Here is a 12,876-nt window from a genome sequence, read left to right as displayed (position 1 = left end):
GTTGATGCAGCTTTGCCTCACATCTATAGACTCTGTCTCCATCTGAGTGAATACAGATGCAAACATTTATTTAAGATCTCTCCCACCTGTTTTAGCTCCACACATAGATTACCAATCTGGTCTTCCAGAGAATCAGGTTTGTCCCTTGCAATCCTGTTGCTCTTTACATTTCTGTAGAATCCCTTAGGATTGTCTTTCACATTGTCTGAAGAGCTTCTGCAGTCTCTTACATCTCTGAATAATCTTTGATTGCCAATCAGTCTTTTTATTTTTATAACAAACAAGGACCTGATTTATTTTTAATTGGCCTTTAGTTTTCCCATAATTTTCTCTTCTCCACCTGCTCCCTTTGTGCAAAAGATACAAAAGCTTGAGAAGATGGTCCAGCAGAGTCAAGGACAGCTTCTGTCCTGCTGTTATTAGTTTTTTGAACAGACTCTTATAACAGACACCACTCCCAGCCCTCTCTACATCGGTGGCACAGCATCACGGCTGTGAGCAGTTTCAAACAGCCGGGAGTGCACATTCACACAACCTCTCATGGTCCCAGAACGCATCACACACAATCAGGGAAGCTCATCAGTGCCTCTGCTTTCCGACGAGGCTGAAGAGAGCTGGACTCTGCACATCCATACTCACGTCTATCGACAGAGGCTCAGCAGAGAGCATCCGAACAAGCTGTATGACTGCATGGTACAGGGACGGCACTGCAGCGGTCAGGAAAGCACCACAACGGGTAGTCAAAACTGCCCAACGCATCACTGGCATCTGCTACCCATCGTCAAGGATGTATGTACAGAAAGGTGCCAGAAATGAGCCAGTAACATCATGGAGGATCCTATCCACCCTGCTCACAGATTGTTTGTCCCACTCCTATCAGGGAGGAGGCTGTACGGCATCCACACCTGGCCCACCACACTCAAAAACAGGTACTTTCCCCATGCAGTAAGGCTGATCAACCCCTCCACAGCCCCCCCACCACTACTTTATCATTTCCCATCAGTCACATTATGACCAGACACTCCTGTGCCTAGTGTCACGGCATGAACATACAATCAATGCATATCAGCTATTTAATTTTTATATTTATTGTAGGTCTTTTGTGCTGCATTGGATCTGGAGTAACAATTATTTTGTTCTCCTTTACACTTGTGTGCTAAAAATGACATTAAACAATCTTGAATCTAAAGCTGAAGTTTTGATCTCACACTCTACCTCATCATGGACCAAGCACATTATTTGTCAACTGCTCTGCACTTTCACTGTAAGTGAACACTATAATGTGCTTTCTGTTGTTCTTTATTTCTCTTGTACTTCTTCAGTGTGCTTATGTATGGAATGATCTTTATTCTATTTTAACTTTTTATCTAGAGATATGGCATGGTAGGGCCCTTCTAGCCCAATGAGCCCGCACTGCCCAATTACACCCATGCGACCAATTCACCTACTAACCCTACCGTATTAACTGTACATCTTTGGTATATGGGAGGAAACCAGAGCACCTGGAGGAAACTCGCGCAGTCATGGGGAGGACGCACGAACTTCTTACAGGTGGTAACAGAAGTTGAACCTAGTGTGTTGGCACCGTAATAGAGTTATGCTAGCCACTATGATACCTGTCTGGGTGGCAAAGAAAACAAAGCTTTTCACTGTATATTAGTACGTGTGGATAAAATAAACCAATTACCATTGGGCCCTCATGATTAATCCCCAGCTGGAGCACACTCTAGAGGAATCCTTGCATCTAGCCACCTTCTACACACAGTCAGTGCTGTGCCATTGTTCAGCTGTGGGATTTAGATATTGACATGATTTTATCAGTGATTGACTTCCTCTGTGTGTTTAGGGTGGAAAAAGAGGAGTTGCATTTATATAGCACCTTTCATGACTTCAGATCATCACAACTACTATTATCACTACTACAGAACTAAACTCATAGAACCATGGAGCACTACAGCACAGAAAAAGGCCCTTCAACCCATCTAGTCCATATCAATCTGTTACCAGATTGGTACCAGAGGTCTCCATATGTCTCCTATCCCTGTACCTACCCAAACATCTCTTAAATGTGGCAATCAGACCTGTATCCACCAGCACCATTGACAGTTCATTCCACACTTTCACTATCCTCTGAGTGAAGAAACTCCCTCTCGTGTTTCCCTTAGATATTTCACCTTTCACCCTTAACCTGTGACTACCACCACCAGGTTTAGGAACAGTTATTACCCCTCAACCATCAGGCTCTTGAACTAAAGGTGATAAACCTCACTCAACTTGCCCCATCACTGAAATGTTCCCACCACCAATGGAGTCACTTTCCAGGACTCTTTATGTCATGTTCTTGATATTTATTGCTTTTTTTTGTATTTTCACAGTTTGTTGTCTTTTGCATTCTGGCTGAACACCTTCATTGTGAGGTCTTTCGCTGATTCTGTTATGGTTATTATTCTTTAGATTTATTGAGTATGCCCACAAGAAAATGAATCTCAGGTGGGATGGTGACATATATGTACTTTGATAATAAAATTTACTTTGAGCTTTGACCTTTAATTCTAGTCTCACCAAACTGAAAAAAGCTATCTTTATTTTATATACCTCTGACAAACCTCTCCCCCACTACAGGGAATAAACTCCTAACCTGTTCAGCCTTTCTCTTTAACTCAGCTTCTCAAGTTTTGGCAATTAGAAACACAAGAGACTTTGTTGGTCAGTGCAGATTGGAATTGCGAAGTTTGGATGCTTGCTTGTGACTCTCTGCAGAACATGGCCAGCTGCTGAAAACACCTTACAAATGCACCCCCAGAGCTCTCACCAGTGGGTCAGCCTGAATCAGGAGCACTTCATCCTGACTAATCCAGAAGTGGTAATGGAATACAGAATGAATCCAAACCCGAGTCAGATGGGTTCGGGAAAAACTGACCCTCCTGAGAATAAGTCACCCTACCTCATTTGAAATGTTCCCTTTGATTTGTAATAACTAGTGTGTGTAAGAATCTTGTGCTGTGCAATTTTTTTGCTCAGTGACAACATATGTGCACTGAATAATTTCTTCAATAAAAATAGCATAAATAAGCCAGTTCTAAAATCTGCAGACAAATCATCGCAAACTCCTGCATCACAAACTGGAAGAGGTGTGATTTTGTGCAATTGTGACATATACTTAGCATGCCAGTGAGATAGAGGGTGACAACCTTTGTGTGCTAGTAGCAAAAGACGTGCATGCACGCACATGTGCACACCTTAGAGGGAACGTTACTAACTTGGGAAGATGGCAGGAGGACCGGGACAGAGAGACCTCAGCTATCTGGGTTTAAGCCCGCGCTCTGGTGCTGTCTCTGCGGAGTTTGCATATTCATCCTGTGACCACGTGGTACCCAGATCACCAAGACAACTGGCCACTCTAAATCATCTTATTATGTACGTACTGTAGATACGTAGGGCATGCAAGAGAGAAAAGGTATTGAGGTACTGAGGAAATTAGTGGGGAGAAATGATTTTTGGGACTCGGATCAATCAGATGGGTCCAGAGGTTGGAGGCCCAGTGATTGCATATCCATGGCCAATGCTCTGGAGGCTGGAGGGACGTCTATGTCTGTGCGTGGGTGGGGGTGGGAAAGGTGTTTGCTTTTGTTGGTGCTCGTTGCATGTTGTTCTGCCAAGCATTGTGGGTTGGCGATGTTGGTGCCAGAATGTGTGGTGACGCTTGCGGGCTGCCCCCGGCACTTCCTCAGATTGTGCTGTTTGTTAACACATGTACATGTGATTACTAAATAAATCTAATTATTTTATTATTATAAGGAGGCCATTGAGGAGTCACTGTAGTGTAGTGGTTAACATAACGCTTTACAGTGCCGGCAACCCAGGTTCAATTCCCGCCACTGCCTGGAAGGAATTTGTACTTTCTCCCTGTGACCAGGTTGCTTTCGTCCAGGTGTTCCAGTTTCCTCCCACAGTCCGAAGACATACTGTCTGGTAGGTAATTGGTCATTGTAAATCGTCCCATGATTAGACTAGGATTAAATTGGAGGATCGTTGTGCAGCCTGGCTCAAATGGCTGGAAGGGCTTATTCCATTCTTTACCTCAGTAAATAAATTAATAAGTAAATAAAAGGGAAAATGGAGAAAAGCAAATATGAGGACTGTATGCAATAGAAGTCTCCCAATCAGACCAAGATTCAGTTTATTTGTCTCGTGTACATCGAAACATACAGTGAAATGTGTCATTTGCGTTCTCAACCAACACACCTGCGGGTGCGCTGGGGGCAGCCCGCAAGTATTGCCACACATTCCAGTGCCAACGTGGCATGTCTAGAATGCTCATCAGAACAAAACAGAACACAACAAGTACAATACAACAACTGGAAGACAAGACTTGTTCTTCCCACCAACCCATTCAAAGGGTGATTTGAGTGAAAGAGGGAGCACTAAAAGTCCTTCCACCTGCTTCAGGATCTCTGGCTTAATTTGAAGATCAGAGCTGGCCTTTCAGAAGTGAAGTTAAGCAACACTTCCACACACTGAAAGTTGAAAAAAACCTGAAACCTCTTCCACAAACTCTAATTGATCCCGGATCTTGATATGCTATTAATTAAGACAGTCGTTTTTTAGCTAATTCCCCAATTTCTCCCTCTCAAGATATTCTACACATCCAGAATTGTAAATCTGAGACTTAGACCTTTGTTAAATTAATGCCTCAATGAAGATGAGACAGGATATACATGAATTTAGAGCACAGGTTGGCCACAATCCTACTGATGTTTGAGAAGCTAAATGAACCTTCTGTCACTTTGATTGACCTTGAATATGATTTGTGCAATGGGGCTCATTAGATGAAAGAATGAAGCTCAGAGTTAGTCAACTCACCGTAGTTAAACTTCTCCTTGGAGGACCAGCTCTTGTGTATTGGCCAGTTCCTATCCCAAACTCCATCCAATGTGCTGAGAAATGTATCCTCCCCCTCGTACTCCATTGCATAATCCTCCTCTTCGTCACCGTCCATCCCGTTGGCTGAGTCCAAGCTTCCCATCTCAGACGAGTCCGGATATTCCCAAAACAAGGGCCAGAAGATGTCCTTGTGAGACAGCCATTCAGCCGAGGAGATGGACCAGTCATTCCTGTTTCCCTTTAGCAGATCCATCTCGATTTCCGCCTGGGGGTCATCTACCACCTCAATGGTTACCTGTCGAACACAGAACATAAATACCATTTGCTCCCAATAACAATAACCCTTTTTTTGTGTTAAAATCCCAACTTATTTTAGAGTCATAGAATTCAGCAGGCCCACTGGCCCAACCTATCCACACCAACCACATTGTCTGCTGGAGCATTTGACCCATATCCCTCTCAACTTTTCCTATCCAGGAACCTTTTAAAATATCTTTTACACATTTGTTTTACCTCCAGGAAACTACAGTGCCTCTCTCAGTGAGACTGGATATCTCTCAATCCTTTAGAGTTCTATTGACTTATGATTGACCGTCTGCTCATCGGGTTTATTGACATTCAGCTATTGAAAGCTGTCGAGTTCAGTTTTGCTGCTTGCCAAGTCAGATTTTAACTTCATTCATCCAGGAACCTTCCTTGGAACTTCTATGTATCTTTCTATTTCTTGGTAATGCTTCTCTCCCCTCTCACACAACTCTCCTGAAGCCATTGCCTCACAAGACCATCAGACAGTGAAGCTAACAAATCTGCTCCATCATTCGATTGTGGCTGATTTAACAAGGAACAAAAGCAGAAGTTGTTCAGGCGATGCTTCAGTCCTGTTCCATCCACCCTATAAGATCCATTATATCATAAGACAATGGAGCAGAATTAGGCCATTCATGGCCTATCTTATGTATCTCCACCTTCCCAGATAATCCTTGCTTTGAAAACCATTCAACCCCAGCCCATTCTGTGACTGGGCATCCATAATCTCCTTGGACAGTGAACCTCAAAATATCACAGCTCTCTGTGTAAAGAACGTTCTCCCCACTCCTGTCCACTAAGGCTGGCCTCCTATTCTTATATGTGGTCTCAAGTTCTAAACTTTCCAACCAATGGAAGCAGTCCAATAGTATATACCTCCCCTTCCCCATCAGGATCTCGTGTGACTCAATCACTGCTCATTCTTCCAAACTCTAGTGAGAATGATCAATTTAGAACATAGAGCAGTACAGGCCCTTTGGCCCACACTGTAGTGCTGCCCTTTTAACCTACTCCAAGTACAGTCTAACCCTTTCCTCCCACAGAACAGTTCATTTTTCTATCGTCCATTTGCCTATCTTAAGAGTCTCTTAAATGTCCCTAATGTGTCTGCCTTTACCATCTGATTGCGCTTTTCACACACCACCACTCCGTGTAAGAATCTAGCTCTGACATCCCCCTTATACTTTCCTCCAATTACCTCAAAACTATGCCCTCTTGTATTAGTCATTTCCATCCTGGGAAAAAGTTTCTGTCTGTCCACTCCATCTGTGCCTCTCTCAATTCCCCTCTCATCTTCACCTCCAAAGAAAAAACCCTTAGCACACTCAACCTATTCTCATAAGACATGCTCTGTAATCCAGGCAACATCCTGGTAAATCTCCTCTGCACCCTCTCTGAAGCTTCCACATCCTTCCTATAATGAGGTGACCAGAACTGAATGCAATATTCCAAGTGTGGTCTGCCCAGAGTTTTATAGTGCTGCAACATTAAACTGCAGCTCTTGAACTCAATCCCATGACTAACGAAGGCCAAAATATGATATGCTTTCTTAACCAGCCTATCAACTTGTACGTCAACTTTGAGGGATCTATGGATGTGGACTCTGAGATCCCTCTATTCCTTCACACTGCTAAGAATCCAAACAATAACCCTGCACTCTGCCTTCAAGACTGACCTTCCAAAATGTTCTTCAACCTCTTATCCTGGAAGTAGATCTGGAACCTCTCTGCAACTCCAACTCTGTGGCAGGTGTATTTACTAGAAAGTCACCCAGTGCTCCAGGTTCATCTCCAGTCCTCTGCTAACTTTGTAGTGGTTGTTCACTCTGTCAGAGTGCCGAGACCCAGGACTTCAGTTCAGCATTTGTCTGGTTTTAGCTTTCTCAATTAACCCACTCGGATCTATGGGATACTGAGTGGTGCAGTGATAGTGTCACTTGCAGTGACGCCGAAGAGGCCATTCAGGCCATTGAGTCCATGCTGGCTCTCAGCAGCCCCCTTTATCTCAATTCCACTTTTCTTCTTTGCAAGCTTAACTTCATTTGTCACCCTCCAAGAGGGCTAGAACCTTGTCATTGGGTTTGGAGGCTTGCATGCCTCGGTGAACTAGAGAGCTATGTTGGCTGGAGTCAGGGCTTTATGCTTTGGCTCTTGGTCGGGTCACCCTTGTCAAACAGGTCAAAGGGTAGAGGCCACTCACTGGTCCTCCAGGTTCAGGAGATCAGCTCAGGGCTAATGACCCTGACTGATAAAACAAAATTGTTATGGAAACAGCAATGAAGAATCCTTCTACATTTGAATGTGACGGTATTCCTGAGTCACCACCCTGGACTTGCATGACTGACAATAGTGAAAGCTGGGAGGAAACTGGAGCATCTGGAGGAAACCCATGCAGTCACAGGGAGAACATACAGATTTCTTACAGGCAGTGTCGGGAATTGAACCCCAATTGGTGAACGTTGGCACTAACCACTACGCTACCATGCCATGTCTCTCTTAGACGTGTTCAAGAACTCCCCACTTACTTTGTCCTTTGCCACCTCCCTACACAAAGCCAGTCAATAGTTTCAATAGCCACTCAACCCATCAACACTTCTTTGGGATTGTGGGGTGGGGGAGGGTGGTAATGGAGAACCCTGGGAAACCCACATGGTTACAGGGGGAGCATACGGACTAGGGAGAACTTGCAGACTCCACTCTGTACACAAGAGTGGGGTTAAACCTGGCTGCTGGACTTGTGAGGCAGCAGCATAAATTCGACCAGTAACCCAGTGGTCACGACTTACAGTCTTGTGACCTGATACCAAATCCCTGAGGAAGTTAAAAACAAAATTTCTGAGCAATGATGGCCAGGAAAACCACAGGATTCTTGTAAAGAATACACTGAGGGAAGTCTGTCATTGTCACTCGTCTGGTATGTGAGCGAAAACCCACAGTAATGTGGTTATCTCTGAAGAATTGGTAATTAGTGTATTATTGTCACTTAGACTGAGATACAGTGGGAAAGGTTCTTGCTTGCATACATTTCAGATGAGCCATTTCCTTACAGGATTACATCAAGGTAGCAAAACGTGGAAAAAAAGACAGAATGGAGAATCTTGTGTTACAGTTACAGAGAAAATATAGTGCAGATAGAAAACAAGGTGCAAAGGTCACACAAGACAGAATGAGATATCAGAGATTCATCATCAGCAAATGAGGGATGTGTTTAAGAGTTTGATAACAGCGTGTTATAAGCTGTCCTTGAGCCTGATGATACGTGTTCTTAGGCTTCTGCATTGTCTGCCAGACTTGAGGGGGTAAAGAAAGACTGGGGTGAGAGGGGTCTTTGACTATAAGACCACTATACACAGAAGAAGAATTAGGCCATTCAGCCCATCAAGTGTGTTCTGCCATCCTAACATGGCTGACTTATTATCCCTCTCAACCCCGTTCTCCCTGTAACCTTTGATGTCCTGACTACTCAAGAAACTATCAATGACTTGGCCTCCATAGCCATCAAAGGCAATGAATTCCACAGATTCACTACCAGCTGGCAAATGAAATACTTCCTCATCTCTATTATAAATGGACAGCCCTCTATTCTGAGGCTGTGCCCTCTGGTCCTCAACTCCCCCAATGTAGGAAAGATCCTCTCCACATCCACTCTATCTAGGTCTTTCAATATTCCATAGATTTCAATGAAATCCCCCTCATTCTTCTAAACTGCAGTAACTACAGGCCCAGAACCATCAAACACTTCTCATATGTTAATCCCTTCACTCCAGCAATCATTGTCGTGAACCTTCTCTGGACCATTTCCAATGCCAGCACATCTCTCCTTAGATAAGGGGCCCAAATCTGCTCACAATACTCCCGAGTGTGGTCTACCTCATGCCTTACAGAGCCTCAGCATCACATCCTCGCTTTATATTTCAGTCCTCTCGAAATGAATGCTAACATTGCATTTGCCTTCCTTTCCACTGACTCATCTTGCAAGTTAACCTTTAGGGAATCCTGCACAAGGACACCCAAGTCCCTTTGCATCTCGGATTTTTGAATTTTCTTCCTGTTTAGAAAATATTTTATGTCTTTATTCCTTCTACCAAAGTGCATGACCATACACTTCCCTACGCTATATTCCTTTCTTTCTTTTTCAATCTTTTTATTAAGTTTCATATATATATATAAGAAAAAACATAACATAATAATGAATAAGTTATAAATTCAATAGACTTGAAATTACATTAGTAATAGGATAATAATATCCTATTAAACATCAACAAAAGGTACATTAATCAATCAAGTCTATATAAATATATATGAAAAAAGAACAAAAATAATCATCAAAAGAGAAAAAAAAATTTGAAAATATATAAAAGAAAATATATATTGAAAAAAAAATACTAAACTAAACTAACATGGGCAATAATAACAGTTTATAAGTATGTGATAGTGTCAAGAAAGAACTCCAGAACTCCATACCTGAACAAGAATAAGCAGAGAGAAGGTCTGAAAAAGGCCAAATTAATTCATAAGGAAATGTCGAATGAACGGTCCCCAGGTTTCTTCAAATTTAATTGAAGAATCAAAAATAGTGCTTCTAATTTTTTCCAAACTCAGATAAGAAATAGTTTGAGAAAACCACTGAGATGTGGTAGGAGGATTTACTTCTTTCCAGTTTTGTAATATAGACCTTCTGGCAATTAATGTTACAAAAGCAATCATTCGTCTGATTGGAGGGGAAAACTGATTACCATCTTCATTTGGCATACCGAAAATTGCAGTAATAAAATGAGGTGGTAAATCGATATTCCATACTGAGGAAATGACACCAAATATGTCCTTCCAATAGTTATGTAAAGTGGGACATGTGGGTCAATGAAGCCACTTCTAAGTGACATCTGTCACATTGAGGGTTAATATGAGAATAGAATCGAGCAAGCTTATCTTTAGACATATAAGCTCTATGTACAATTTTAAATTGTATTAAAGCATGTTTAGCACATATAGAAGAGGAATTAACCATTTGCAAAATTTTTTCCCATTTATCTGTTGATATATTGTATCGAAGTTCTTTTTCCCATTCTTGTTTAATTCTATCTGATATTTCTGGTTGTATCTTCATAATCATGTTATAAATAAAAGCTACTAATCCCTTCTGACAAGGATTAAAGGTGAAAATCAAATCTGAAAAATCCAATGGAGTTGAATTGGGAAAAGATGGAAGAACTTTATGTAAGAAATTTCTAATTTGTAAGTATCTAAAAAAATTAGATTTAGGTAATTTAAATTTGTTAGAAAGTTGATCAAAAGACATCAAAGTACCTTCAAAAAAAAGATCACGAAAACATTTTATACCTTTCCTTTTCCATATGCTAAAAGCTTGATCTGTCAATGAAGGTTTGAAAAAAAAATTAAGTAAAATAGGGCTATCAAGAACAAAGTTTTTCAGATTAAAAAATTTACGAAATTGAAACCAAATTCGTAGTGTATGTTTGATAACAGGATTAGATATCTGTTTATTGAATTTAACTAAATCAGCAGGAAGAAAAGAGCCAAGAACGGAGAATATAGAATATCCCTTTACCTCACTACATTCCAAATTTACCCACTGTGGACACAATGGTGAGTCCAAATCTAGTTTCCAATACTTTAGGTTACGAATATTATTCGCCCAATAGTAAAATCTAAAGTTAGGTAAAGCTAGACCACCATCTTTTTTAGATTTTTGTAATTGCCTTTTGCTTAACCTGGGGTTTTTATTTTGCCACACAAATGAGGAAATTTTTGAATCAATGTTGTCAAAAAAAGATTTAGGAATAAAAATTGGTAAGGCTTGAAATAAATATAAAAATTTCGGTAAAATCCTAATGATAAGAGTAAGGGAGACCATCTTGTAGTAAATTGTTGAATTTGATGAAGCATAGGTAAAAAATTCAGTCTAAATAAATCTTTATATTTCTTGGTGATTTTTATACCTAAATAGATAAAGTTATCAGTAATAACTTTAAATGGTATCCTGTCATTCAATAAGGTTTGCGCGTTTAAGGGGAATAATTCACTCTTATCTAAGTTTAATTTATAACCAGAAAAACTACCAAATTGAGCCAACAAGGATAAAATAGCGGGAATAGACCTATTAGGATCAGAAATATATAACAGCAAGTCATCAGCATAAAGTGATAATTTGTATAACTTCTCATTACGGGTGATACCAAAAATATTAGGAGATTCACGAATAGCAATGGCTAAAGGTTCTAATGCAATATTAAATAATAAAGGACTTAAAGGACAACCTTGTCTCGTACCACGAGATAATTGAAAAAAAGAGGATCTATAATTATTTGTAAGAACAGAAGCAACAGGTTTATAATATATTAATTTAATCCATGATATAAAATTAGGACTAAAATTAAAGTTTCTCAATGCATTAAATAAGTATGTCCATTCAACTCTATCAAAAGCTTTTTCAGCATCTAATGAGATAACACATTCTGGGGTTGTAGGTGATGAAGTATAAATTATGTTAATCAATTTTCTAATATTAAAAAAGGAATACCGATTCCTAATAAAACCAGTTTGATCTTCTGAAATAATCTGTGATAGTACCTTTTCTAATCTAATGGCTAAAATTTTTGTAAGAATCTTAGAGTCTACATTTAATAGCGATATAGGGCGATAAGATGCACATAAAGTAGGATCTTTATCTTTTTTAAGAATTAGAGAGATAGTAGCTTCATAAAAAGATTGAGGTAATCTCTTCTTAACAAACGCATCATTAAAGATTTCACATAGCCAAGGAGAAAGCAACAAAGAAAAAGTTTTAAAAAATTCTACAATAAAACCATCAGGACCAGGAGCTTTCCCTGAATTCATTGATGAGATAGCCTCTCTTATTTCGGCCATAGAGATAGGAGCATCAAACAAGCTACGATCTTCATCTATCAGTTTAGGAATATTCAAATTGTTAAAAAAATTATCCATCATGGACAGGTCACCATCAAATTCTGATTGATATAAAGATTTATAAAAATCTTGAAAAGTGTTATTGATTTCTTTATGATCAGTAGTTAAATTACCGTCTTGTTTACGAATTTTAATAATTTGTCGCTTAGTCGAAATAGCTTTTAATTGATTAGCTAACAATTTACCAGTTCGATCACTATGAATATAAAATTGAGCCCTGGCGCTATATTCCATCTGCCGTTTCTAAGTCCATTCTCATCTGCCTACGTCCTTCTGCAGACTCCCTGCTTCCTGAACACTACCTGATCCTCCCCCTATCTTCATACCATCTGCAAACCTGACCACAAAGCCATCAATTCCGTCATCCAAATCATTGACATACAGCATGAAAAGAAGTGGTCCCAACTCCAATCCCTGCGGAACACCGCTAGTCACCGGCAACCAACCGGAAAAGTCCCACCTTCATTCTCACTCTTCGCCTCTTGCCTGTCAGCCAATTTTCTATTCATGCTAGTATCTTTCCCCTAATACCAGGGGCTCTTATAGGGGTTGCTTTGCTGGGACAGAGGATAGGTATTCCATTGGAAGGGAGGCCGGCTTGTGTGATGAATTGAACTGCAGTTTCTTGCAGTTGTTGCCAGACCAAACTGTAATGCATCTCGATAGTATAAGTTCTCTGGTGCATCAGTAGAACTTGGGGAAGGCCATCTGGGACTAGTAAAAGTGGCACAGGGTAACT

At 40.6% G+C, this 12,876-nt stretch overlaps 1 protein-coding gene across 2 annotated transcripts in view; it reads right to left on the bottom strand.

The window, feature by feature from the left end:
* ism2a (isthmin 2a) overlaps positions 1 to 12,876 on the bottom strand; it is a 57,511-nt gene that overhangs the window by 23,224 nt on the left and 21,411 nt on the right. For both annotated transcript variants that reach the window (XM_059961693.1, XM_059961696.1), the window contains exon 3: positions 4,864 to 5,179. In XM_059961693.1, the coding sequence (XP_059817676.1) occupies positions 4,864 to 5,179 (316 nt within the window). The remainder of the gene's footprint in view (positions 1 to 4,863; positions 5,180 to 12,876) is intronic.

This window comes from Hypanus sabinus, chromosome 2 (assembly GCF_030144855.1).
Source record: "Hypanus sabinus isolate sHypSab1 chromosome 2, sHypSab1.hap1, whole genome shotgun sequence".
NCBI classification, from domain to species: domain Eukaryota; kingdom Metazoa; phylum Chordata; class Chondrichthyes; order Myliobatiformes; family Dasyatidae; genus Hypanus; species Hypanus sabinus.
This window is presented reverse-complemented; position numbering and strand designations above follow the sequence as displayed.